The following is a 26,203-nucleotide window of genomic DNA, read 5'->3' on the forward strand; positions in this document are numbered from 1 at the left end:
AAGACCCTCGGAGCATGCCCCACATCAGGGACCTGGGGTGGGTGGGAGACTGGGTGGGACTTCTCCCTTAAAATCCCTTTTACCTCAGTAACATGAAGGAAACAATGTGGAAATAATAGTCTTACCCACTTTAAAAAATATATTGTGGAAACAATGGCCTCATCCACTTTCCTGTAGCCCTTGACCCTTCGTGTCCTAACCAACTATGTATAAAGATTAGCAAAATAAAATAATAACAAAAAAGAAAAAAAGAAGCAGATAAAAGTTAATGTGTTCACAGGACATTTAAATAGGGAAGGCCAGTCTGCTCAGGAGAAAAGTGGGTTAGCTGCAGGAATCTGAGTGGTCAGCGCATACATAGAGGCCAGAAGACTGATTGCTCTCAGCAAACTTGTGCAAAGCAGGACCCTTGGGTGACACAGTAAGCCCACAAAGGAGAGCTGTGAGATGGGAGAGAGCTGGGAGGCATGGCAGACTCCAAGCTAAGTGCTGAACTCCACAGCAGGGAGGGCGCCACCTCGAACCCCGCGGTGCCTTTGGAAAGGGGCCTGCACTCCTAACATTCTCCCGGCCACGTATCTGCAGAGCCTGGAGATTTCCCCAGCTATTTCCAAGTGTTCCAGGAGACAGGTTCGGGAGGACAGACCAGCGTTGGTGCACAACCTCGCAGCCACGTTCTCCCTTCCTCCTGTCTCCTGAGTGTCTGAGGTCGTGTCCCCACCCTTCAGCAAAAAATCAATACATTCCTGGAAATTTGCGACAAATTCTGAACTCTGGTCGGCAGATAGGAACCCACGCAAGTGACCCCGATTACCCTGCCCCATGGCCGAAGGACTCTGAGCCCTAGGAGGTCCGAGCAGCCCTGACGGCCTCCTCCTGCCCCCACAGCAAGGGGCAGGCGGTGCGACCCCCAGGGACCCGGCAGGGCCGCCTCGGGGACCGCACCCCTTCTCAGGGAGCGGGACTCACACCCGAGGGACTCGCCCGGAATCTAGTTTGAACATGAGTTTCCTCAGGTCACCCCAAGAGTCTACACGGCCTAAGAGACCCGGAAAACAAAGAAACAACGTGTCCAGATAAGGATCTGAAGCTCTGGCAGTGAACCCGGGGCCCTCGGCTGTATCCGCAGGCCCCCACCTGACGCAATCGCCGGGAGATTCCAGAACTCTCCCCGGGCGCGGACACCCTGCAGAGGACACCCGCGGGTCTCGAGGCGCGCCCACCCGCCCCGCGCTCGCGCCTGCGCGCTCACGGCCCTGCGTGGGCGGCGGGCGTGGCGAGGCTGGCTCCGCCCCCTGCGCGGCCTGCGCGCCCCCAGGAAGCGCAGGGGCTCAGTCGCCGACAGCTCCGCGGCGCGCGAGCAGCTCAGGCAGGATGAGTGCAGCCTCGGACCCCGTGGTCATCGTGTCGGCGGCGCGGACTGCCATAGGTGAGGGGCCGGCTGGGACTGGCTGACCCGGACTACAGGAGCACCCCCCGCCACGGTCGGCGTGCTTCGCGGGGTCCGGCTCGGCGACCCCTCCTCATTCTCGCCTGGTGGGCTCGCTCCACCCCGCGCGCACGGATTGGCTGCGCGGGGTAGAACCACCGCTCCTCCCGGCTCTGCTATTGGCTGGCGTAGGAAGGCTTCTTCTCGAGAGGCGCCTGATTGGCCGCCTCCGGGAAGTGCCATCGAACATCAGGGGTCGGGGCGCTGTGGGCGGGGGTCGCGTGGGGGTGTGGACAGAGAGCGTGTGCGTGGGGCGGCACGGTGGTCCCCGTCGCGCCCCGAGGCGGCCGGCTGCCTGCGTGTGGACGCGGAGGCCACGTCGCTTCCCCGGGGAGACCTCCCCGACGGCGTCTCCCGTCTCGAGCATGCCTCCCTCCCTCCGCCCTTGTCTTCCAGGCTCCTTCAACGGGGCCTTGTCCACCGTGCCCGTCCATGATCTGGCCTCCACCGTCATCAGTGCGGTCCTGCAGAGGGCCGCCGTGACCCCGGCTGAGGTGTCCGAGGTCATATTCGGACACGTCCTGGCCGCAGGTAACGGGCCTGAGGGAGCAGCGCTTCACAGCACCCACCCACCCCGCCCCTGCTCCCACTGCATTCCGTGGGCTTTTCCTGAGTGAGCGAGACCGCTGACCCACAGGTCAGGCGGCAGGGTCCTCCGCAGCCCCCCTAAAATGCTACACACTGAATTCGTACCCTGCACCTGGTGGGTGCTCCTGTAGGGATGCCAGCATGACGGAAGGCTAGTACGCCATGTCAGTGCTACCGCCTGACCCCGGGCTGTGTCCGTGGTCAGTCACACGTAACTTTACATTGTTTTCATATTTATTTTTAAGCTTCCAGCCTGATCCTAGGTCAATAACCCCGTGATCAAGATAGCTTTGTTTGTGGTAAGAGGAAGGAGTTTGCTTGAAGAAGCTGGCAGACTTGATCCAGCGGGAAGCGCAGGTGCTCTCAGTGCTCAGGCGTGTGCTGGGCCGCGGCTTTGCCATCAGTCGCCAAGGAAGGGCAGCCTTTGGCCTGTCTGCCACGTGCTGGCGAGGGCTCGCTCCCCTGTAGACCCGGTCACAGCAGAGAGTGGTGTCTGAGGCGCGTGGGAGCTGCGCGCTCCACCCGCAGCACAACTTGGTTTACAAGGTGGCGTTTGTTAGTTGGGACCCTGGCAGTGTCTCGCTGCGTGGCTCACGGCATCGTGTGCTGGCAGGGAGTCAGCTGGCCTGTGGGCTTTCAGCCGTGCCAAGGCCTGCCTGGCGGCTTTGTCCATGCTTTCACCCTGGTTTCTTTCCACTCGATGCCCAAAGGCTGCTCTGTTTCTTCCCTAAGGTTGCGGGCAGAATCCCACTCGACAGGCTAGCGTGGGTGCCGGGATCCCCTACTCTGTCCCAGCTTGGAGCTGCCAGATGATCTGTGGGTCAGGCCTCAAAGCCGTGTGCCTCGGCGCGCAGTCCATCGCCATGGGGGACTCCAGCATCGTGATTGCAGGCGGCATGGAGAACATGAGCAAGGTACTGCGTGTGGCCCTCCCCGACCTCGCCGATAAGGTCACATCCCTGCAGGGTCAATGGTTGCAGCTCAGATCTGCAGCCACACTTAACAGATGGCACGGGTTCAACCTGGGTTCCCCACCCGCTTGTTAACCTTTCTTCAGGTGAGATAGTTAATGCTAGTTGAAGCAAAAAACTCTGTCAGTGTGGCTGGAGCAAAGCGGGCAGTTTCTTCAGCTGCAGTGCCTGACATATAATAGTAAAGCCATAACATGAGGGAGCATCCAGAAGTTACTGAAAAAAAGACCAGATTGTGGCACAAGGAGTTTAGTCGCTTCTCTGGGCCGCCGGCCTCCCGTATTCCTCTGCCTGCTTCCTGCCAATGAGCCTGAGGGGCATCAGAAGATGGCCCAAGTATGGGGTCCTTGCTGCTCAAGTGGGAGACCCAAGTGGAGTTCCTGCTTCCTGACCTCAACCTAGCCCGACCCCAGGCGCTGTGGGCGTTTGGGGAGTGGACCCAGGGGCTGGGAGATCTCTCCAGGTACATCATTGTAGGATAGTGGCTGTTCCAGGTGACGGCCGACCTGCTAAGCCACAGCACCCACCCTTCTCCCACGAGCTTCGTACCTCTGCTCGCGATAGCCCGCGTGGAGGAGAGGACATCTCCAGTGCAGGGTATAAGGAATTGAGGCTCAGAGCAAAGTCCAGTACTCTCACCTAGCTCACCTGAGCCACTGTGTTTGGAACTGGCCCAGGTCTGCCATGTGGGTGGCAGGGGCTCAATTAATTGGGCCGTGATGGATCTGTTGCCTGCTAAGCTGCACATTAAGAGGGAGCTGGATCAGAAACGGAACTGGAACCTGTATTCACAAGAGCCATACTGACCCTTTCCACTGTCAGAGCTGCAATTGAAGTCAGAGTTATGGGCCCAGCACAGTAGCCTAGCAGCTAAAATCCTCGCCTTGAACCTGCTGGGATCCCTTTGGGTGCCGGTTCTAATCCTGGCTGCCCTGTTTCCCATCCAGCTCCCTGCTTGTGACCTGGGAAAGCAGTTGAGGACGGCCCAAAGCCTTGGGACCCTTGCACCCATGTGCAGGGGAACCAGAAGAGCTCCTGCCTCCTGGCTTCAGACCGGCTCAGCTCTGGCCATTCTGGCCACATGAGGAGTGAATCATTGGACAGAAGATCTTCCTCTCTGTCTCTCCTCCTCTTTATATATCTGACTTTCCAATTTAAAAAGTTGGAGTTAAGAGTCATTCAGAAATCTATATCCTCAGTGATTTAGGCAATCTGCTCATCAAAGTGAAGTCGTTGGGCATTATGTAATTCATCAGAGTTGGTTGTGTCTGCAGGGAGTAAATGGAATTCTTTTTTTTTTTTCTAAGATATATTTATTTTTATTGGAAAGGCGGATATACACAGAGGAGCAGAGACGGTGAGGAAGATCTTCCGTCCGATGATTCACTCCCCAAGTGAGCGCAATGACAGGAGCTGTGCCAGTCTGAAGCCAGGAGCTCTTCCGGGTCTCCCACGTGGGTGCAGAGACCAAAGGCTTTGGGCCATCCTCAACTGCTTTCCCAGGCCACAAGCAGGGAGCTGGATGGGAAGTGGGGCCACCGGAATTAGAACTGGCACCCATATGGGATCTCGGTGCATTCGAGGCGAGGACTTTAATCGCTACGCTATTGTGCAGGCCCATAAATGGGTTTCTTAAGGAACCAAAAATAGTGGAAGTATCCGAGAGAAAAATGGAAACAGAGTCCTGGGAGCAGACAGGTGGGTGACCTGCCCACTCCCCAGACCTTCACATCCTGGCCTGATGAGGAGTCGGGCGGCAGGGGTACTGGATGCAGACAGAGGAAATGCTGACCACAGGGGACACCAGGCAGAGGAACAAGCCATTTAAGACTATTCATCTGCCGGTGACAGAGAGAGGCAGAGATCTTTCATCTTTTTTTTTTTTTCTTTATTTTTGACAATCTTTACATGGTTAATTAGGGCACAAAGGTTCAAGGGCTACAGGAAAGTGGGAAAGACTATTATTTCCACAATGTTTTTTTCTTGTATCTGGGTAAAGGGGAAGGTAAAGGGAGAAGCCCCACCCAGCCTCCCACCCACCCCAGATCCCCGATGTGGGGCATGCTCTGAGGGTCTTGCTCAAGTGGTTTTGATAGTTCAGCAGTTATGAATTGCTGCTATTCTCACCATTCCAAGCACGATGAATTCGCTGCAGATCCACTGACTGACATAGTCCACCTTAGAGTGTCCGTTTGCCCAGCTTTTCACTGCCAACACATGGCTGGGGTAGGTGATGGGCTTGTTCTGTCCTCCAGCCTCTGTTGTGGTACCAGGTGTCTTATGCAGGTTCTGATAGACTGTCATGCCCTCCATTTGCAGCTGGTTATGCACTGCACTGCTCTGTCTGAGCCTCTAAGGAGGCTCGGCTCTGGCACATGCACTCCATGGTCAGACCATGGGTTCTGAATTCGGCAGTTCGATTAGGGAGACCCCAAAAGAAACTTCATCTGAGGTGATCCCAGGCCATATTCTTGTGTATACTGGTAAGTACAGGGCCCGGTACAGTCCATCACCCCAATCAGGTGGTGGTTGCAATTGTTGAGTCCCTTCTAACTCCAGCCCTGTCTTCCACACGAATTATTCAGTCAAGCCTGATTCTGCCCAGCACACACTCGGCTCTCACATAAGCCAGTGGGAGCTGCAGCCTAGTTGGCGTGACCAACAATAACCCCCACCAGGCCCGTCCCCTGCCTTGATTCCCCTGCATGCCTGTTTGTACCACAGACTTGTTCAGCCTGTCCATTCAGCTCTCACACATGTCAATGTGCATTGAAGCCTAGTTCAACCTAGCCAGCTCCACTATCCAGCTCACACACATGCTGTTGGGTGCCTTTCTGTCGAGCCACCCCAGACCCTGTCCTGGTTTTCGTCTCTCCAGTGGGAGTGGTAACCCAAGAGGGAGGTGCCCACTATTTCCCTTCTAGGCCATTCCAACTGCCATATTATGTACTCTCCAGGTGGTTCTGGAATCTAGTTTGACAGATTAAGCCTCCAGTGCCAGCCCCTGCCAGCTGTTGCTGTGCCAAAGCCCCACCAACCCTCACCCACTCTGATTTATGCTTGCACCAGTAGGAAGTCAATGCAGCCTGGCTTTTCCCTGATCTAGCTCACATGAAGCCCACACGTGTTGTATCCCTGCCTGGTCTGGTCTGCCCCCATCCCAACTCATGCTCTCCAGTGGGAGAGGCTGTCCAGCAAGGGAGCCCACATTCCCCCTGCTGGCTTTGCCCTCTCGCTCTCTGGTCCTCATATGTGCTGTTTGGGCACTGCGGCCACATTTGGTATAGGTCTTCTCACCTTGGCATTCCATAATGTGCACTGGTTTGTGTCACAACTGAACCTGGCCTGACCCACACTCTATGCTGGTGCTCGGATTCACCAGCAGGTGATGTGAACTGGTTCAGCCTGGTCTGCCCCCGACCTATGCCAAATGTATGCCAGTGGGTACCTTTCCATGGCCTGTTCTGGGCTGTTCTCTTCTTGCACTCACCTGCAGGGTCTTTGTCCTGCCAGAGGAGTTGCGCAGGCTCCTCCATCAGAACTTCTCCCAATGCCAGATTTCGCGCATATTAGTGGGTCCATGAGCCAGCCCTACTCGGTTCACCTCCTGTCCTAGCAGGAACAGTAGCCTTTCCTGACTGGCCTTCAACCCAATCTGGTTCTTACTGTTGGGTGTTTCAGCCCAACCAAGGCTTGTCCATGCCCAAACACAGCTCGCCCATGGCTTGGTAGGGGTAGAAACCTAGCCTAGTCCATCCCACATCTACCCTGTTCCTCCAGAGCACCAGATGGTGTTGGAGTCTAGCCTGGTTAGGTGCATCCAGTCCCAGTCCACGCTTTTGCCAGGGAGACTGCAGCCATAGCTAGACCAGAATGCACCCCCGACTCCAGCCTCGCGCTTCTCGGTGGGAATCTCAACCCAACTAGGGTGTCCCCTTAGCTCCCCAACCGGGCCTGTTCCCAGCCATAGAGCACATGCATGCCAATGATTGCTCTGACTCAGCTTGGCATAATCCCTCATCTGTCTTGGCCATTGCCTTTGATGCTGTGACCTAGTATCCCTGGCTCATATAGATCAATAGGTGTAAGAGCCCAGCTCGGCATGACCTGTGCTCCATCCTGATTTCTGTTTTTGCTTGTGAACCTAGGTTTGCTTGGCCCTGACTGATCCACCCCTTTCCACTACCAACGCACACATTAGCCAGCCATTGGAGCTACTTTGCCCAGCTTGTCTGACCCCCAGTTCTGGACCATGTCACCAGCGAGAGCTATGACCCACCAGGGGAGTTTCCCAAGTTCCTCCACTTGACCCACTCCCAGACCCAGTTCTCATACATGCCGGTGGGTGTTAGGCCAGTGTCCAGCATAGTCTAGCCTTTCATTTGACCTTGTATGAGCTGGTGAACATTGCAGCCCGGCTCACCCCACACCCTATTCAGGATGCACATTCGTGTGCTGCTGTCTTGACCAGCCCAGACTGTTGTCGGTTCCTTTACCCGTGAATGATGGCAGGCTCCTTGGTCCCACCTAGCTTAGTCCATCACCACCCCAACTCTTGAGCTAACCAGTGGGGCTAGTATTTCCACAGGGTTTGGCCCACACATCCCCCACAGAATCTACCCCCAGAAATGGTTCTCTTTTGTGTTAGTTAATGTCATGGCCCTGCCTAGTGTGACCCGTCTCCTGATCCATCATTATGTCAGGTACTAGGATATGGTCCTGCTAGACAAGCCCCCAGCCTTAGCTTTTGCATGGACTGGTGTACGGTGGTCAGCATTGTTCGCTGATAACAAGTTCTACACAGGACTCAAAGGCTGGTATATCAGTCTGACCCATGAAGATCATCTAGTCCCTCTCCCCCAAACTACCAGGTCTCAGTACCCTTGCTTACCTTCAAATGAAAAGTTACTCTGTCATTAGGGGTCTTCAGGATTGATTTGCAACCCGGAAGCACAGTGGGCTCAACATGGAGGTGCCAAAGCAGCAATTCATAGCCCCAAAACCCGAGAGCTTGCCGCTGGGCGGCCAGCAGATGGAGCCTGGTACCAAATGGAGCACTGGCCACTTGGGGACAGCTCACCACATGTTCACAGTAACTGGAATCAGGGTTCCAAGCATGGAAACGGACCTGGCCTGGAACCTACCAGCAGCCAAGAGGCTGCTGGAAGTTTTAACCCCCAGACCCTAAGGTTGCCCCCTCCCTGAGATCTTTCATCTTATGGCCACAACAGCTGGGGCTGAGCAAGGCTGAAGCCAGGAGCCTGGAACTGCCTCTGAGTCTCCCATAGGGCTGACAGGGGCCCAGGCAGGTGATGGGCTCATGTGCTGCTTTCTCCAGTGTGTTAGTGGGAAGCTGGATCAGAAGTGGAGCAGCCAGACTTGCTGGCACTTGTATGGGATGCCTGTGCTGCAAGGGAGTCTTCCCTTATGGAGCCGTACTGCTGCCTCACACAGGATGAATTCCTGCCACGCTTGAGTGCATTTTCATTTCTCGTTTGCAGGCTCCACACTTGGTTCACTTGAGAACAGGCGTGCGGGTTGGTGAGACGCCCCTCGCTGATAGCATACTGTGTGATGGTCTTACTGATGCCTTTCACGGCTACCACATGGGTATCACAGGTGAGCAGAGGGGGCTGCATGAGGCTTGCTTGGAGAAGGTTGACACTGGTCCTGGAACTCACTTCCTCCAAATGGGCAGCACGAGTTCTGTCTCCCTGCCGACTGGTGTAGTCCCTCAGTGAAGAACTGAAGCATAGCCAGTTAAATGTTCTTACCATATGGTTCATTGATGATCAGAGCCTGTTGGAAGTGGGGGGCCCTCAGAGTTCCAGATCAGTTCCCGCAAGGGGGGATCTGTGGAGAGGCACAGTCAGAAGTTATTAGCACTTTGGGTAGTACACTGTATTTTTTTGCATTTTTTTTTTTTGCACTGTAGTTTTTGCACTATTGTGCACACTTTCCTCAAGTGTGGTCCCAGCAGTGTGATTGTCAGGTTCAGGTACCGAGTCCTTCCCAGGGGTTTGCAGGTTGCATCCGGGCCTCCACCAGGATTCAGAATGTGACTGTGTTTGCAGGTGGGGCCTTTAATGTTAACGTGGATCCTAATGCAGTCTGAATGGCACTTATAATGAGGAGGGATCTTAGGTACACACACTTGCGGTATGTCACACGCGGAGGACACAGTGAGGAGGCAGCCGTTTGCCAGCCAAGGAGAGAGCCCAGCCTCCAGTGATCATTTGAAAGGCTCCAGCCACAATGGAGTAATTAGTAGAACCCCCGTCGTCCTATGAGCAGGTAATATAATTGGGCACAGAACCCACTCATTAAGCAGACGTGTTCAGATTTCAGGCAGCTGACCTGCAAGGCTGAGGTTCTGGAGAGAACGCTGCGCTGCCCAAGTGCCTCACTATTGGGAGGTCCCCTAGCACACTGGCCACCACTCTGGGCCATAGTCTGACCGAATGCTCAGAGAGCACGCAGGGGCAGCAGGGGCAGCTGAGGGAGGTCAGGGCGCTGTGCTCCAGAGTAGGAAGATGGGGCAGGAGAACTTTCTGGAGTGATGGAAGAGTGACACCTGTGTGCCTCACAGGTGTCTCCATGTGTCAGACCCTCTTCTAATTGCCTCGCTTGGGATTTTTTGCATTTTATTCTGTTTACATTTTGCCTCAACAAAAACGATGATTTTTGTTTGCTTTCGCCAGTGATGTGGGAGAGAAGGTTGTGAACCTGTTTAGTGTGTGTGCTGGGTCGGGGCAGATGTCATTGCTGTAGGAGAGGCCCAGCAGGGAGCTGCCCGGGGGAGGATGGAGCAGGTGGACGGAGGTGGCACTCAGTACCCGCAGGCTCTCTCTGGGTATCAGCAGGAGTGTGTAGAAGCGTCAGTGGGACGTGTAACAGATCCCACTGAGCAGGCCCTGGTGCCCGAGATGCCAGTAATAATAAGTTCCAGTATCCATATCCTTGTCTCTGAATCTTTCTCCACCACAAGGAATGAGGCTCTCAGTGCTACTGACACACGTAGAAGGAATGTTGGCATTAAAAATAAAGAATGCATGCTACAGGCCCAGTGCAGTAGCCTAATGGCTAACGTCCTCACCTTGCACATTCCGGGATCCCATATAGATGCTGGTTCTAATCCCAGTGGCCACTCTTCTCATCCACCTCCCTGCTTGCGGCCTGGGAAAGCAGTCAAGGACAGCCTGAAGTCCTGGGTTTCTGCACCCATGTGGGAGACGCAGAAGAAGTTCCGGGCTCCTGGCTTCAGATCGGCTCAGTTCCGGCCATTGCAGCTGCTTGGAAAGTGAATCAATGGATGGAAGATCTTCCTCTCTGTGTCTCCTCCTTCCTGTATCTACTGTTCTTTTTTTTTTTTTCTTAAGAAAGTATATTTAATCATACTCAGTTCATTACACAGCAAATTTGTGAAGAAAATAATAATTTCTTCTATACCATGTCCAATGAACTAGCAACAGATGAAGCTGGTCGCGTGCAGGCCAGGAACCTTCACCTCGGAAGGATTAGAGCCAGGGGGCTCCGGGATCATCCGGCATCCGCTCAATGTTGTATCTGGTTGGAGATGCACCTGATAGGAACTCCAGGGTTCTTTTGGATTCTTCATTGCAGGTCCAAGATGTAACACTTGCACTGAGTCACTCTGTACTAAGCAGTCGTCCAGATAGGAACCTTTGTGTGAACGTGGTAATCATTCAGATCTTAGATGCTTGGCAATCCTTAGTGCCACTTGATACTCTGCCCCCGATTTTTCAATTTCTGCCGTGACGCAATCACACAAGCGATACACATGGCATACAGATTGTACTGATTGTCATTGGTTGTACTAAGTCCAGCTTGGCTTTAATGGAAAAGTTGATGAAGTTAGTGTCAGCGAGGTTGTGGAGAGGTGGGCCCAGTTCTGTGTTAAACTGGAGAATAAGCAGGAAAGGCACTGCAGGTCTTCTCTTTCCTTTAGTGCACTGGGATTTTTCTTCTTTTTAGGCTTTAATCTATCCTTTTTTTTTTTAAGATTTTTTTTTTTTTATTGGAAAGACAGATATACAGAGAGTGGAGAGACAGAGATCTTCCGTCCGATGATTCACTCCCCAAGCAGCTGCAATGGTTGGAGCTGAGCCAATCTGAAGCCAGGAGCCTGGAGCCTCTTCTGGGTCTTCCATGTGGGTGCAGAGACCAAAGGTTTTGGGCTGTCCTGGACTGCTTTCCCAGGCCACAGGCAGGGAGCTGGATGGGCAGTGGAGCTACTGGGATCCTGAAGCATTCAAGTTAAGGACTTTAACAACTACGCTATCATGCTGGGCCCTGTCCTTTTCTTTAATCCACTCATCCCTGAGACTAAGCATTTCATGGCCTCATACTTCCTCACTTTCTTTTGCTTCCCCGTTCCATTATTCCCCAAAGACACAAGTCCCTTCTCCCCGTGCTGTGAGGAGTCACGGGCTCCGCTCAGGGCACTTCAGAAGACCGGAAGGAATACAGCAGGGCTGAGGCGGGTGGAATCTGGCCAAGCCCCAGTTTGCTCCTCTGTGGGGTCTCAACACTTTTCCAGGACCCTCCCCTCTTACTATGCTCCCCTCTACCTTTCAATTTAAAAATAAATAAATTAATTAAAAAATAAATAAATCTTAAAAAAAGGATGCTACAACTCCTGAGTAAAATTTGATGAGTAAGGAGATATTTATATAATCTCCAGTTAACACAGTATAGCTTACAGTGACTGCTCCTGTAGTGCTGTAACTTGGTGATCAAAGTCTGCCCAACCTGGGATCATACGGCTCGTTACCTGTGTCCTAATGGCTTCACTGAGCAGCCCTCACCATCAGCCACTTCCCTTCCAGCCTGGTCTAAGTGTGTTCTTGAGCAACCATGAGCTGGAGCCAGACAGGAATTACGAAAGAACTGACTCTGTTCTAGAAACCACCGGCCTGAGGAACTATTCCTGGGACATGAGTGGTGAAACACTGGCTGGGTCCAAAAAATAAAAAATAGCTGTCAGGACGCTGTCTGGGCACAAGAAATGTGGGTCAGCTCAGAGGTTGGGTGAGAGGTTGAGAGCTTGTGAGTAAAAGGGCAGCAGAGCCCGCTTTTAGTCTGATTTGCCGACGGTGTTAAGGCAGTGGGGCGGCTGCGGTTCCTGATGCTGGCTGGCACTGCCGTGGTGCAGGAGCTCAGCAGAGCGGCCGGAGAGCAGGCAGAGGGCAGGTACTAAAAGTGCTACAAGGGAACAAAAGTATGAACGGAGCCTGGTCAGGGGGAGGCGGGGTGGCAGCAAAGCCTCCCCTGTCCCCTGCACGTGGCACCAGGGGTATCGCCGTGCCTGACACTCCACACAGTCTGAGCCACCAGAAGCCGCGCCACACACATGATGTTTTGCTTTTGTCTTTCACAGCTGAGAATGTCGCCAAAAAATGGCAGGTGAGTCGAGAAGAACAGGACCGGGTCGCGGTCTTGTCCCAGAGCCGGACCGAGAGCGCACAGAAGGCCGGCTACTTCGACAAAGAGATCGTGCCAGTGGTGGTATCGTCCAGGAAAGGTGGGCACTCGGCTCTGTAAACTCCTCGTGGGATCCTCCGCTGGCTCACCTGAGGGCGGTCACCCCACCGCTGCTCTGTGCTCCCCACATCCCCACGTCCAGAGGCTGGGTGTGCCTGGCTCACCTGGACAGCCACCCATGATTACTTGCTTCCGAAAGGGCTGTGGATTAGAAAACCTTCAATCTCTCTCTCTTTTTAAAAGATTTATTTTATTATTTATTTTTTATTACAAAGTCAGATATATAGAGAGGAGGAGAGATATAAAGGAAGATCTTCCGTGCGATGATTCACTCCCCAAGTAACCTCAACGGCCAGAGCTGAGCTGGTCCGGAGCCAGGAGCCAGGAGCCAGGAGCTTCCTCCAGGTCTCCCACATGGGTGCAGGGTCCCAAATCATTGGGCCATGCTTGACTTCTTTCCCAGGCCACAAGCAGGGAGCTGGATGGGAAGTGGAGCTGCTGGGATTAGAACCGGCGCTCATATGGGATCCCAGTGCGTTCAAGGCGAGGACTTCAGCCACTAGGCCATGCCACGCCAGGCCCATTCAGTGCCTCTTGAAGATGGTACAATCCTTAGTGAAAAGCTTTAAGAAACAGAACTTCCAACGCCCCATAAATAAATGCTCAGAATCGCTAGCCAGCAGGGAAATGCAAATTTTTTTTTTTTTTAAAGATTTATTTTTATTATTTTTTTATTGGAAAGGCGGATATACAGAGAGGAGAGACAGAGAGGAAGATCTTCCGTCCGACGATTCACTCCCCAAGTGAGCGCAATGGCCGATACTATGCCGATCCGAAGCCAGGAGCCTCTTCCGGGTCTCCCACGCGGGTGCAGGGTCCCACAGCTTTGGGCCGTCCTCGATTGCTTTCCCGGGTTACAGGCAGGGAGCTGGAAGGGAAGCGGGGCTGCTGGGATTAGAACCGGTGCCCATATGGGATCCTGGGCATGCAAGGTGAGGACCTTAACCACTGCGCCACCGCGCCACCGCGCCACCGCGCCACCGCGCCACCGCGCCACCGCGCCGGGCCTGAAATGCAAATTTTAAAACACAATGAGGTTTCACCTTGCCCTAGTTAGAATTACTATTATCCAAAATTAAAAAAAAAAAAAATTATAAATGTTGGCAGGAATTGTGAGGGAAAAGGTATCCCAATCCACTCTTGGCAGGAATATGAACCAGGGAAGACAGTATGGGAATTCTTCTACCCTATGATTCAGACATCCCACTCCTGGGAATGGACTTAAGCAAAATGAAATTGGCAAAATTTAAGAAGACAAGAAACACCGGAATTTTAAAAAATGAAATCACTATATGAAAGTTATTTATTCTCCTGTGTTTACTGCATCTCAATGCTCAGTGTTTAAGATCTGGAATAACCCAAAAGTCCATCAATGAGAGTTGGATAAGAAAATGTAGTGTATGTACATGATGGAATACTGCTTAGTCATAAAAGGAATGAAATTTTTTTTTTTTTTTTGGTGAGAAAACAGTTGCAACTAGAAATCATGCTTAGTGAAATAAACCAATCTCAAAAAAGGAAAAAAAAACAGAGCTTCCCCAAACGCCTGCGACAGACTGGGCAAGGCCCCAGTGAGCCAGGAGCCGGTAGGCCAGGCGGTGTCCCGTGAGCATGGTAGCAACCTGGTACCTAAACTGCCACCTGTTGCCTCCCCAGACGCTGGAAGAGGGAGCTGAGCTGGGCACTCATTTCCGGATACTCTGATGGATGCAGGGGTCTTAAGGAAATGCCCACCCGCACGTTAGTTCTTCTGCAGCAGTCATGAAGTTGTCCTAGGCTTGTGAGACCCTGGTGATGTTGAGTGGTTCTTTTTCAGGACCTACCGAAGTGAAAACGGACGAGTTTCCCCGCCACGGGAGCAGCTTAGAGGCCATGTCCAAGCTGAAGCCTTACTTCCTGACTGACGGGACAGGCACCGTCACCCCAGCCAACGCTTCAGGTCGGCCTCTGGAGAACTGGGGCTGTGCCCGCTTCTGTCAGGCTTATTTCTTTTGTGTGTGTGTGTGTGTGTGTGTTTGTAATTTTTTAGATTTTAGTTTTGGTTATGTTTGCATAGTTGATGAGTGTGGGAAGGGTTGAGGATCCCCTGGGGATCATGGGTGAGACCATTGTTTATACATTTTCTTCTTGTATATGAGGAAGAGGGGGATACAAGACAAGACACCACGCCCAACCTTCCAACCTCCATGTCACCCCGGGGATGGGGAGCTGCCACCTGATGTCATCCCTGGGTCCGTATTATTTTTTTCTGAGGATTCTACTCATGGTTCTATAGTTCTAAGATGCTCTAAGGATGCAAAAATCCTTCTGAGGTTGATTGGCTGTCATGATCCACCTCCGAATCTCAGAAATTTACTGTCAAGCTTCACTGGGGTCTGCCCTCCATCCTCAGCAATCCAATGGGTGCTATGGCCCAGCCCCGTCCAACATACGGCCCTCCTGTACCACAGGAGGAGCTGCAGCCCAGCCAGAGCGACTCTCAATAATCCCCACTGGACTGGCCCCCCAGCTCTGGTTCCTGAACCTGCCAGCATGTGCAGTGGACTGGTCTGTTATGCCCCACATCCCATTGAGATCTCGTATGCATCATTGGGCATTGAAGCCTAACTCGACCCAACTGACTCCACCCTCCAGCCCACACTCACAGCAATCTCTACTACTACACTGCCAGGCTTCCCTCTCCACCCCATGTCCTCATCTTGTGCGTGCTGGTAGGTGCTGCGGCCCGTTCTGGTATGGCCAGTCTCACCTTAGTATTTGCTGGCTGGTGCTGTATCCTGGCCCATTGTGGGTCATGCCGGCTGGAGCTGCCACCCAACCTGGCACAGTCAGCCCCCAATCCTAGCTCTAATGTGAAGTAGTTGGTGCTGCAGCCAGACCCAGCTTGTCCTGCATTACATCCAGGTTCTCAAATCTGCCAGTGGGTGTTATGAACTGGCTAAGCCTGGCCTGCTCCCAGACCTGAGCCACAAATACGCTGGCAGATACTGTAACCTGGGCTGCTCCTGGCTGCTCCTTGTTTTGGTTCTTGCACTTACTTACCTGCAGGGACTGTACCCTGGACCAAGCTCCTCTACTGGGTCTCCTCTCAGTGACAGATCTCACACACACCAGTGGGTCCTTGGTCCAGGCTGATTTAGTCCACCTCCTCTCTTGGCAGGAACAGTAGCCTTGTCCAGGTGGCCCATACCCAACCCTGTTTTTCCTGTTGGATGTTACATCCCAGCTATACCTTACTGCATGTCCTGACAGTTCTCATGTGGCCCAGTGGGAGCAGAAACCTAGCCTAACCTGTCCTACACCCACTCTGGCTCTTGTGAGCACCAGTGGATACTGGAGTCTAGCCTAGTCTGGCACACCCCAGACCTTGTCCACACCTATGCTGAGACATTGCAGCCATGTCCAGCCCAGACCACCACCCCCATGTGCTCACCAGTGGGAACCACAACCTAGTTAGGGCATCCTCTTAGCTCCTCAGCCAGGCCTGTTCCCAGCCCCAGATCTCACACATGCCAGGTGGTTGCTCTGACCCAGCTCTACATAGCCCATCCCCTCTCTTGGCTGTTGCCATGGGATGCTGCAGCCTGGCCTGACCTGGCCCACCCCCAGTCCCACCTCTTGTTGGCGAGTTCTCCAGGCTGGCCTTGCCCAGTCTGCTTCCATCCATAATTCATGCAAGCCAGCAGGTGGGATTGCCTAGCCAGGCATGCCCTGCATTCCAGTCTGGCTCCTGCACTTGTCAGTGAGCTAAGGTTGTCCTGGCCCTGCCAGATTCATCCCCTTCCAAAACCACCCCACACGTGCAGACAGGCGGAGCTGCCCTTGCTGGTCTGACCAACACCCAGGCCTGAATCCCATGCTCACCAGCTGGAGCAGCGGGCTGTCGGGAGTTTCCCAGGTTTCATCCTGCACACCCAGATCTCACATGTGCCAGTGGATGCTAGGCCCTTACCATTCATAGGCTACCCCCTCTCCCTCCTGCATATGTATGAGCGGTAGATGTTGTGGCCTGCCCCACCCCACATCATATCCTTGGGTGTGTCTGCAGGTGCTGCAGCCTGGACCAACAGTCTGCACCCAATCCCAGTACTGATGAGTGTTGGGTTCCATGGTGATGCCTAGCTCAGCTTGTCACCACCCCCAGCTCCAAGCAGACCAGCTGAAACTGCAGATCACAGGGATAGGCCAAGCTTATTGATTTTCCCACAGTATTGTTACCTGTTGTTTTAAATGAAAAATCTAGTTTCTTAATTTGTGATCAGATTTAACCTCCACCGAGAGCCCAACAAGACCACAAACGTAAAATTTTTTGTATTTTTCTACTACCAAACCCCTCCCCTACCTCCTGTAAGGCCTGAGGTTAATCTCCACCTATCCCCCACCCCCAGTGCCATCTTAACCTGGTTCTGGTGAGTCACTGAATTTTTTAAGATTTGTTTGGGCCCTGCAGCCATTTGAAAACTGAACCATCAGATGAAAGACCTTTCTCGCTGTATCTTCTCTAAACCTGCTTTTGCAAAAAAAAAAAAAAAAAAGTGAATGAAAAAGATTATCCTATTTGGGAAGTCAGAGTTGCAGAGAACACTCCTCAATGAGCACAGCTAGAGCTGGCCAGGCTACAGCCAGGAGATTCCTCCGAGTCTCCCACATGGTGCAGGGACCGAAGCAGCTGGACCAGCCGCCACTGCTTTCCTGGGTGCATCAGCAGGGAGCTGCATGGGAGCGCAGCATCCAGTGCTTGAATATTGTCCATATCGGATGCCAGCACCGCAGGCCAAGGCTCAAACTAGCCAAGCCACGGCAGTGTCACAAAACTTCCTTTTCCAACTACAATGTCATCAGCTGATGGCAGATGGTTTTGTCAAGATGGAAGGATTATTTAACTGGTGTTTTGTGGCAGGAAAGTAGCTGGAGGTAGAAGTATGACAGAAGGCCAGTCCCTCCCATCTTACAGGAATGAATGATGGCGCCGCTGCCGTGCTTCTCATGAAGAAGTCGGAAGCCGAGAACCGAGGGCTGGCACCTCTGGCGCGGATTGTCTCCTGGGCCCAAGCAGGCGTGGAGCCTTCCATCATGGGAACAGGACCGATTCCAGCAATAAAGCAAGCTGTGAGTTGTCTTTCCCCCACCCTCTCCCTGCCTGCTGGGGCGGACACTGAGACCAGTCAGGGTCTGCACTACTCTAGGTCTTTTTGCCGAGTCATCTTTGCCCCCCTCAGCCTGCCTTCCCATTTACCTTACATGGACTCATTCATGCAGCTGGCCCCCACCTAGATGGGGCTTCCTCCCCTTACTTGGTTTTGAATCTGTACATGATGCTTTGTACCCCAAAGCAAGCGTCTCAGCAATCTACAGTGGCTGTTCTTTATGTGCATAATGTGAAGCCGCTGCCCGTGGCCAGTGGCACATACTCAGACCTGGGCTCCCCACGTTCTTGGTCTGCACCTCAGGGCCCTCTCCTTTCCTCAGGTCGCAAAAGCCGGCTGGTCGCTGGATGACATCGACATATTTGAAATCAATGAAGCCTTTGCAGCCCTGTCAGTGGCAGTTGCTAAAGAACTTGGAATAAACCCGGAGAAGGTAGCCAAGGGTGGCAGTGCAGGAGAGATCATGCTATTATTGAACCTCTAGGAGTGTCCAGTATTGACGTTTACTGGGTATTTGGGAGTGAAGATGCTGGTCATGTTCCTGCTGGGACTCGGGATTTCATTGTTTCCCTGGGTGGGAAATCTTGTCAGGCACCGACAAGATGCTTTTTAAAATTTGAAAGAACAAGGGGCAGGATTGTGACGTATTCCTCAGCCGGGCGCGTCTGGAAGGGCAGTTTGCTGGAGTGATGCTAACGCTGCCCCCTCCCCTCCCAGGTCAACATCCAAGGGGGTGCCATAGCCCTGGGGCACCCTCTTGGAGCCTCTGGCTGCCGCATCCTGGTGACCCTGCTGCACGCACTGGAGAGGACTGGTGGAACCCGGGGAGTAGCAGCCCTGTGTGTTGGTGGTGGGATGGGCATAGCCATGTGTGTCCAGAGAGGATGAGCAGTGAACCCAGCTCACACCATGCCCAGGCCTCTGCCCTCCTTCCTTGACAGCCAATCGACGACTAAGGCGCAATGTGAAACCCCAGGACCAAAGTGAAGATGGAAATCACTCTACTTCACAAGAATGCAGGCTCACACTGTACTTTAATGTGTAATACGTAAGGTACAAGACAATTCTAACATTGTTATAAATAAAGAAGTCTGATCAGTCATCAAGGGCTCCAGAGTGCATGGCGTCTTCATAACCTCCATGCTTCTCATCCTTATTTTCTGGATGTAACTTAATAAGATCATCAATCCGAAGAATGGTAATCGCAGCTTCTGTGGCAAATTTCAAACTTTTCACTTTAACCACAGTTGGCTCAAAAACCCCTGCTTGCTTGTTGTCTCGAGGCTTTCCATTAACCAGATCAAGACCAATCCTGTGAGTGAAACAGAAAACAGCCCCTTACAAGTTGCCTGGGTGACCTGTTGAACAATCACTGAATTCTAGAACAGTGTAAATGGTGAAAGTGTGGTTTATGGACCAGATATCCAGACAGACTCTGTGGCCAGTGATGTCTGGCTTGGTTTAAGTACTCTAAGGATACACACATGGGCAGGATCCAAGCACAGCTGTGTGAATGCATCCTCATTAGACAGGAGGCCCACAGGTCAAGCGAGACCACTCCCCAGAGTTCAGGTACATCAGTGGGTCAGTCACACTGACACTTCCCAATGTGTGGAGTCCCTTTTCCAAGTCTGCTGGCCCTGTCGTTAACCACTATCTTTTCAAGGCCTTGGAAAAGCTAAAAAGGTTTAACCTGCTACAAACAAAACGTTTTAAAAATATAGACAATCTTGGGCCCGGCGGGGTGGCGCAAGTGGTTGGGGTCCTCGCCTTGCACGCCCGGGATCCCATATGGGCGCCAGTTCCATCCCGGCAGCCCCGCTTCCCTTCCAGCTCCCTGCCTGTGGCCCGGGAAGGCAGTCGAGGACGGCCCAAAGCTTTGGGACCCTACACCCGCATGGGAGACCCGGAAGAGGCTCCTGGCTTCGGATTGGCATAGTATTGGCCATTGCGCTCACTTGGGGAGTGAATCATCGGACGGAAGATCTTCCTCTCTGTCTCTCCTCTATCCACCTTTCCAATAAAAAAATAATAAAAATAAATCTTTAAAAAATATATAGGCACCAAAGAAGGGCAATTGTGTACTTACCATTTTAGATTTTTGCGTTCTGGGTTAACTTGAGCCTCATTGTGAAAAGCTCTTAACTTTGCAACCAGATCTGTGGAGTCTTGGGCTGCATTCACTGCCAGTGTGTTAGGAATAACAAGGAGAGACCTTGCAAACTCTGCAATAGCAAGCTGTTCCCGAGACCCCTAGGAAAGACAACTCATTTTCACATAAGGGAAAAGTGACAAGGTGTGTTAATAATAATAAAAAGCCAGAGTGGGCCCAGCATGGTAGCCTAATAGCTAAAGTCCTTGCCTTGCATGCGCTGGAATTCCATATAGATGCTTGTTCGTATTCTGGCAACCCCACTTCCCATCCAGCTCCCTGTTTAAGGCCTGGGAAAGCAGTGGAGGATGGCTCACAAAGCCTTGGGACCCTGCACCTGCATAGGAGACCCGGAAGAAGCTCCTGGCTCCTGATCGGCTCAGCTCTAGCCATTGTGGTCACTTGGAATGAATCAACGGATGGAAGGTCTTCCTCTGTCTACTCTTTCTGTATTATCTTTCCAATAATAAAAAAAATTGCCAGAGTGCGCCCACACTCTAACTTACCATGCTGGTGGCGTAGTTTTCCAGGTATATAGAAAGAGCTGCCTCAACAGCGCCCCCACCTGGGACCACAGATTTTGACTCGAGCACCCGCTTCACCACACAAAGGGCATCATGTAGAGAACGCTCCATCTCGTCACACATGAAATCGTTTGCACCGCGTAAGATAATCGAGGCAGATGTACGAGCCTTTGTGCTGTCAAAGAGGAAGCAAATTTTCAACCAGCACTTCCAGGCAGTAAGCCGGCAGGCACGCCCCGCAAGACCCTGGAAAGTCACACAATGTCTAGACCACGTAGGGGAGGTGGCACTGTCAGCCCACCTCCATGTACAAGGGTCCACGTTTCTTCTATCCCATGCGTATAACTGCTCGTAGCACTGTGAGACCAGAGCAGCAAATCAATGGGAAGCAACCAAACCGCACAGCTCTGTGATTTAAAGTCGCTCTTACTTTTTGATTAAGATGAGCTCATCATCGCAGATCCTCTCCTGTACCACCTCTTCTGCTTGTCCCAACATTACAGCTTCAAAAGTTTCTTCACCTTCCAGATTGGCCAGAGTTGACAGAATGGTCGCTATTGAGAGGTATAAAATATAAATGTCAATGATGATCTTCTTGTCTTAAATTAATTTAAGTGATGCACTGTCACCAAGATGAGCAAGTTCAGTAAATGAATTTCCAACGCGCTTAGTAATGTAAGGAACAGAGTCTCTGCCCAACAGAGACTACCACCACCCGGAGCACCAAGCACAGGAGCGCCGTGTGCGGTCAGGTGAGCTGCCCGAGGAGCCCGGCCAACGCGGCAGGGACCGTACCTCCAGAAGCTTTAGCAATGCGTTTAAGGTCCCTTTTCAAAACTCTTCTAACTGCCATGGCACCAGCCTCCACAAAGTACTTGAGACACATGTCGTCGATGCCACCAGTGGTGAAAACCACGTTGGCACCGGTGGCCAGGATCTTCTGGATTCTTTCCTTGGTGATATCGGATTCTCTACAAAGAAAGGAGTTTAGTAACCCAAAGCTGCGTTACTCATCCACAAAACAACTATGTGTCAAATGTTAGCTCTTTCCCATCCACACCCAGAACTGGGCTTAGTCCAATGTTTGGAAAAGGTCAAGGAATGAAAGAAAACTATGCTCTCCCCAACCCCAACTGGAGTTTCTAATTTGGAAGTGTGATCAGGAACGTAATAGTTTGGACAAGTGTTGGGGAACAGCAAGTTCAACTACTGCTCACAATGTCAGCATCCATCCTAGAGTGATTGTTGTTCCATGGCCCAGGATCCAGCCACCCCGTGGGAGTGCAGGATGGCATGCCTGGCTCTGGGATTCAGCCTGGCACAACCCCACCACTTGCAGTTTCTTAGCAGTAATCCAGCAGATGGAAGCTCTAACATTCTGCTTTCTGACAACTTTGGGGGTCTCTGCAATGGTTGGGGGCAGTGAAGGAAATAGGAAGTGCGTGGATGTGACATGGTAGGTACTAATCAAGCAGAGCTAAACTACCTGTGCGAAGGCTCCCATAATGGACACCACCACATAGCTGGCTAGACACAAAGGCCTCAAGATACTTCAGCATCAACCCAATCAGGGGCCAATGTTGTGGAACACCAGGTGAAGCCACTGCTTGCAATGCAGTTATCACAAAAACGCCATTTCAGAAGCTTGCTATTCTATTTCTGATCAGGTTCCTTGATAGTGGCTTGGGAAAACAAGATGACCCGAGTGCTTGGCCTCTTGCCACCCACGTCAAGATCTGCACAAAGCTCCTGGCTCTAGCCTGGTCTAGCCCTAGTCCCTGCAGTCTTCTAGAAAATAAAGCAGTGGACCAAAGGCCTCTATCAACATACATCTTAGCAACCACAAACACTCAGAAGCACAGAATTGGACCGATGTCCACACTTGGAGCTTCTGAGATGTGTCCTAAAGCCACAGTGACAAGGGAGCTCCTCCAGGGAGAGGAATGGGCAACAGAGGACAGGCCGTGCAGACAAGGGACTGCAGCACCACCCCTGCCCCAAGTGTCCCAGGAAGGAAGGAGTATCATGCATACGTTTACAAAGTCCAGAGCCTTCCTGAGGCAAGCAGAGTACAGGGGAGCAAGTGCTGCTGGCAGGTAAAACGCAGACCAGCACCCCACCCTCAACCTACCTGGCACCTCACTGCTGGGCCCTGTGCTACAGCTTCCTTCCTGGCTTCCACACTTTCAATGTCAGTGAACTTAGAACACCCAATTGTAGAAGACTGATTTAAACAGGTTCCATTACACCAAATCTTAAAGCGTAACTACCACAGTTGCAAAATGGGATGACTTTAACAAATGGTTCCTATATAGCCTCCTCCATTATCAAAGACACAGCACTCTAATTTTAATTTACACACAACCCTTTCTAAGACCCCAAATCCTGCCCCAACATACCTCTGTCTGATTTGGTCTAATTTTTCAGGGTCTGTGATAACCACCTGTACGCCAAGCTTCATTTTGGTTTTCTGCAGGCCGAAGTCAAGGCAAGCAATTTTTGCGTTAACTATTCTCTTGGGCATGCCTGCAATCAAGCAAAATTAACATTAAGCTGCCTTACAGCCGCTCTAAAAATACTGCTTCACAAAACATATATTTACATAAGAATGTGCTGCATTTAACAAGCACCATCTTTCACATGCACTCACCCTATTATGTTGCATGTGTTCGTTAGAGACATGCAATCCATGTGAGCCAGAAATGCTAGCTCTATGGTCAGTGTTCTGGGACGGTGTGTTAAGCTGCTGCTTGCAGTGCAGTGTTCCAGGCCCATTCTGAATCCTGGCTCCTCTGCCTCACACCCAGCTGCCCACTGCTGCAGCTGGGAAGGCAGAAGACAGCCTCTAATCCCACGCGAGACATGGACGGAGCTCCAGCTCGGCTACTGTGGCCTCTGACCACTGAACTGACAGGTGCAAGGTTTGTGCCACCCCACTTTTCAAATCTGTCCTTTTCCGAAGTTACTTTCAGCCTGTAATGTAAGTATTATGAGCAAATCCTAAACCTTACCCTGAGATCCCACCACGCAGTTGAGGGCATAGCCATTGATGAGTAAACTCTCCGTCTGACTTCTGCCGTGGGCTTTCAGAATGTTGATAGAGTTGACTGGATAGCGAGGCTGGCCTCGGGTATCTGTGTATTTAACAGCAAGTACAGCATCTACCACCATGTTAGAAAAGAAATCTCCATTGCTAAGCTAACAGTTAAGGATAACACACCGGAAGAAACAAAGGGCATACAGGAAAAATCAAAGGTAACGCAAGATTTCCTTTTGGCTATCTCAAGCAAGCATTATTTATGCCAACAAAATGCTGCAGTATCAGTCAGCGGCGTCTGTAATTTGAGTTACTGTCACAGACACTTTTCACTGGAAGGAAGTTAAATATAGCATTACTTTTCTTCACTGCAACACCAATTTTGCTTTAAATTGATCTGAATTTTATCCATAAAACCAAACACAGAAAGTCAGAACCTTACTGGACCACTGCAAGGATACACCCCAATGATTTTGGAAGACATTGATGTCTTTGCAGCATTGAGCAGGCAATCTCTTCCAAGTTCATCTGTGTTGATAATTAGGTTTTCACTGATGTATCGCACAGCTTCCCTGTTTAAGGTGCAGAAGAAAAACACGTGAAGCATGTTATCAGTCAAGCTTTTTGGTTTTATCACATTTAACAACAGCAATAAAGCGTCACAAAGCAATGGTGTTCTGTTCAGCCATTTCATATAGAAGGAGGGTACCAAAACCCCCTCCCTCTTCAGATCATGGCAACTTTGCTCTATCCCACAAGCATAGCCACTAAAATCTACTCACTGAAGAAAATGTGGTAGTCAGATGGGAACAGAAGCCCTAGGGCCTCACCCCTTCTTCAAGTAGAACTGCTAAAGTGCAACTTTCTCAAACTGAAATTCAGCCATTACTTAAAACCTTAAAAGTCCAGACTATTAATCACTAGATGAAATACATTCTTTGGGGGCTGCCCGCAAGGCTGGCATCCTACTCAGGCAAGAGGCCCAGCTGCCCCAGCTCCCCACACAGGAGGGGAGTGTGCAGCCCTGGGTTCAGCCCGGCCCAGCCTCGGCCTTTGTGGCCACCAGGGAAGGGAACCAGCAGGTGCAGATCTGTCTCTTCCCTGTAATTCTGCCTTTCAAATATATAAAAACAAAAACTGCTACTATTTCTTTGTGTGTAAGCAACCTTACTTGCAAGCAAGTCGATAGCCACTGATAACCGAAGTGGGATGAATTTTCTGCTTCACGAGTTCGTCTGCGTTTTTCAGAAGTTCCGCTGCAATAATAACCTGTGGAGAAGACGCGTGTCGCATGCTGGCACCCGCCCCGTGCCGACAGGGAACCGAGCAGCCGCTTATCAGAAGCCAGCAAACAAGAGGACTGTGAAATTTGGGCCCAAATGGGAGAAAACCTGACAGACTGAATAGGTTTCAGGCCAAGCTGTTGGTCCCACCATCTTCAGCACACACCGCATCAAAAGCCACCAAGTTGTTATATCAACACCATGTCATTGTGGCTATTTGGTTTATTTTTGCTTTTCTTAACATTTCTTTGAACAAACACTGAGAATTTGCTTCAAAAAAAAAATTCTGCCCGTTTCTTCTGAGGGAACTCACTGCATTTAAGTCATTAGATAAACGCCTTGGATGAATTATTTTAACATTTTAGAAGTGATTCCATTCTTTGGAAGTCTGGTGCAGTAATGCGTTTCTCTCCTGCAGGATCATCCGCTAGCTCCCACTGCGCGGGCGAGCTGACAGGACGCCCCTCCAGCGGCCAGTCCTGACACCGCCTGCCCATCCCAGAAACCTGCAAACCACAGATGAACACACACACCCCCCCCACCCCCTCCAGCAGGGCTGCACGCATTTCAACATGTACCACCGAGGTCGTTCCATCCCCGACTTCTTTGTCCTGCAGGTCGGCCAGCTCGCAGAGCACCTTGGCGGCAGGGTGTTCCACCTCCAGCAACTTGAGGATGGTCGCGCCGTCGTTGGTGATGGTCACATCCTAGCAAAGTCACGGGGAGGCACGGTCACGCGGGGCGCAAGCGGCAGAGCCCCCCTCCGCATCCCCGAGGCCCCCACTTACGCCGATGTCATCCACCAGCATCTTGTCCAGCCCGACGGGCCCCAGGGAGCTCTTGACGATGTTGGCGATGGAGGCCGCGGCCATCACTGCAACCCACGGGGACGGGCTTTAGGAACATGGGTGCCGGGACACCGGGGCTGCGCACTCGCCCTGCCCCCGGACCCCGCAAGGTGCTCCCATGACCCGTGAGGCTTCTCTTTTTTGAAAGCTTTTTAACGCAAGATGCTGACTTCAGATTTGTTCAAGGAAAGTATTAAACGAGCTGCCCCGCCCGCGGCTGTGCGGGTGGTGGGGGACGCCCAGGCCCGCACCCCGGCCACCTGCTCCCCTGCCCAGGGAGCCCCGCGCGGCCCCCACGCCCCGCCGCGTTACCGTTCTGGGAGCGGATCGCCTCCCCGGTGCTGCGGTCCCCGAACACGGACAAAGGGCCCTCCATGGCGGCAGCGCGCTCGTCCACTCACACCGCGCGGCGACCACGATGTCCGCCGGCGGAGAGGGAGGGACCGCGGGGGTTGCTGGGAAACACCGCCCCGCCGCGCCCGGCCGCGGAGCACGGCGGGAAACGGGGAACGGCAAGAGAAACGTGAGCGCGCCGGAAGTGAGGACACCGCGGGAGGGCGGGGCCGAGCGGCGCTGTCCATTCACAGAGCAGGTGGGAAG

The 26,203-nt window shown here is 52.3% G+C and overlaps 2 protein-coding genes, 2 non-coding genes and 1 pseudogene across 5 annotated transcripts; 1 reads left to right on the forward strand and 4 right to left on the reverse strand.

Annotated features, from left to right (window-relative positions):
- Positions 1–1,343: 1,343 nt before the first annotated feature.
- ACAT2 (acetyl-CoA acetyltransferase 2) lies at positions 1,344–18,861 on the forward strand. Its single transcript, XM_040965228.1, has 9 exons — positions 1,344–1,429; positions 1,886–2,020; positions 2,810–2,991; positions 8,550–8,667; positions 12,449–12,592; positions 14,429–14,551; positions 17,567–17,721; positions 18,082–18,192; positions 18,477–18,861. Exons 1-9 carry the CDS (start codon positions 1,375–1,377, stop codon positions 18,645–18,647), a joined length of 1,194 nt encoding a protein of 397 aa, XP_040821162.1. The 5' UTR covers positions 1,344–1,374; the 3' UTR covers positions 18,648–18,861.
- LOC121146240 lies at positions 10,566–11,830 on the reverse strand (annotated as a pseudogene).
- TCP1 (t-complex 1) lies at positions 18,775–26,040 on the reverse strand. 2 transcript variants are annotated; one of them, XM_040965226.1, is made up of 12 exons: positions 25,916–26,040; positions 25,544–25,629; positions 25,334–25,462; positions 24,644–24,741; positions 23,934–24,044; positions 23,447–23,628; positions 22,835–22,961; positions 21,231–21,406; positions 20,866–20,989; positions 20,418–20,610; positions 19,849–20,012; positions 18,775–19,071 (listed from the first exon to the last, which is right to left on the reverse strand). In XM_040965226.1, exons 1-12 carry the CDS (start codon positions 25,977–25,979, stop codon positions 18,855–18,857), a joined length of 1,671 nt encoding a protein of 556 aa, XP_040821160.1. In that variant the 5' UTR covers positions 25,980–26,040; the 3' UTR covers positions 18,775–18,854. The 2 variants fall into 2 exon arrangements, with proteins under 2 accessions (XP_040821160.1, XP_040821161.1); XM_040965227.1 differs by lacking the exon at positions 25,544–25,629.
- Positions 20,695–20,824, reverse strand: LOC121146332. The gene has a single exon (XR_005882198.1). It is a non-coding gene; the product is annotated as a small nucleolar RNA SNORA20 (small nucleolar RNA).
- Positions 24,144–24,283, reverse strand: LOC121146333. The gene has a single exon (XR_005882199.1). It is a non-coding gene; the product is annotated as a small nucleolar RNA SNORA29 (small nucleolar RNA).
- Positions 26,041–26,203: the final 163 nt, after the last annotated feature.

This window comes from Ochotona curzoniae, unplaced genomic scaffold, assembly GCF_017591425.1.
Source record: "Ochotona curzoniae isolate NIBS_2020 unplaced genomic scaffold, NIBS_Ocur_1.0 scaffold_3890, whole genome shotgun sequence".
Lineage (NCBI taxonomy): Eukaryota > Metazoa > Chordata > Mammalia > Lagomorpha > Ochotonidae > Ochotona > Ochotona curzoniae.

Coding starts and splice junctions, on each gene's coding strand:
- TCP1 (XM_040965226.1), bottom strand. CDS start 25,979: ATGGAGGGCCCTTTGTCCGTGTTCGGGGACCGCAGCACCGGGGAGGCG. Junction 24,045..24,643: donor GGCTATCGACTTGCTTGCAA/GTAAGGTTGCTT, acceptor CACCTTAAACAG/GGAAGCTGTGCGATACATCA. Junction 19,072..19,848: donor GAACGCAAAAATCTAAAATG/GTAAGTACACAA, acceptor TTTCACTCACAG/GATTGGTCTTGATCTGGTTA.
- ACAT2 (XM_040965228.1), top strand. CDS start 1,375: ATGAGTGCAGCCTCGGACCCCGTGGTCATCGTGTCGGCGGCGCGGACT. Junction 14,552..17,566: donor CACCCCAGCCAACGCTTCAG/GTCGGCCTCTGG, acceptor CCCATCTTACAG/GAATGAATGATGGCGCCGCT. Junction 18,193..18,476: donor TTGGAATAAACCCGGAGAAG/GTAGCCAAGGGT, acceptor CTCCCCTCCCAG/GTCAACATCCAAGGGGGTGC.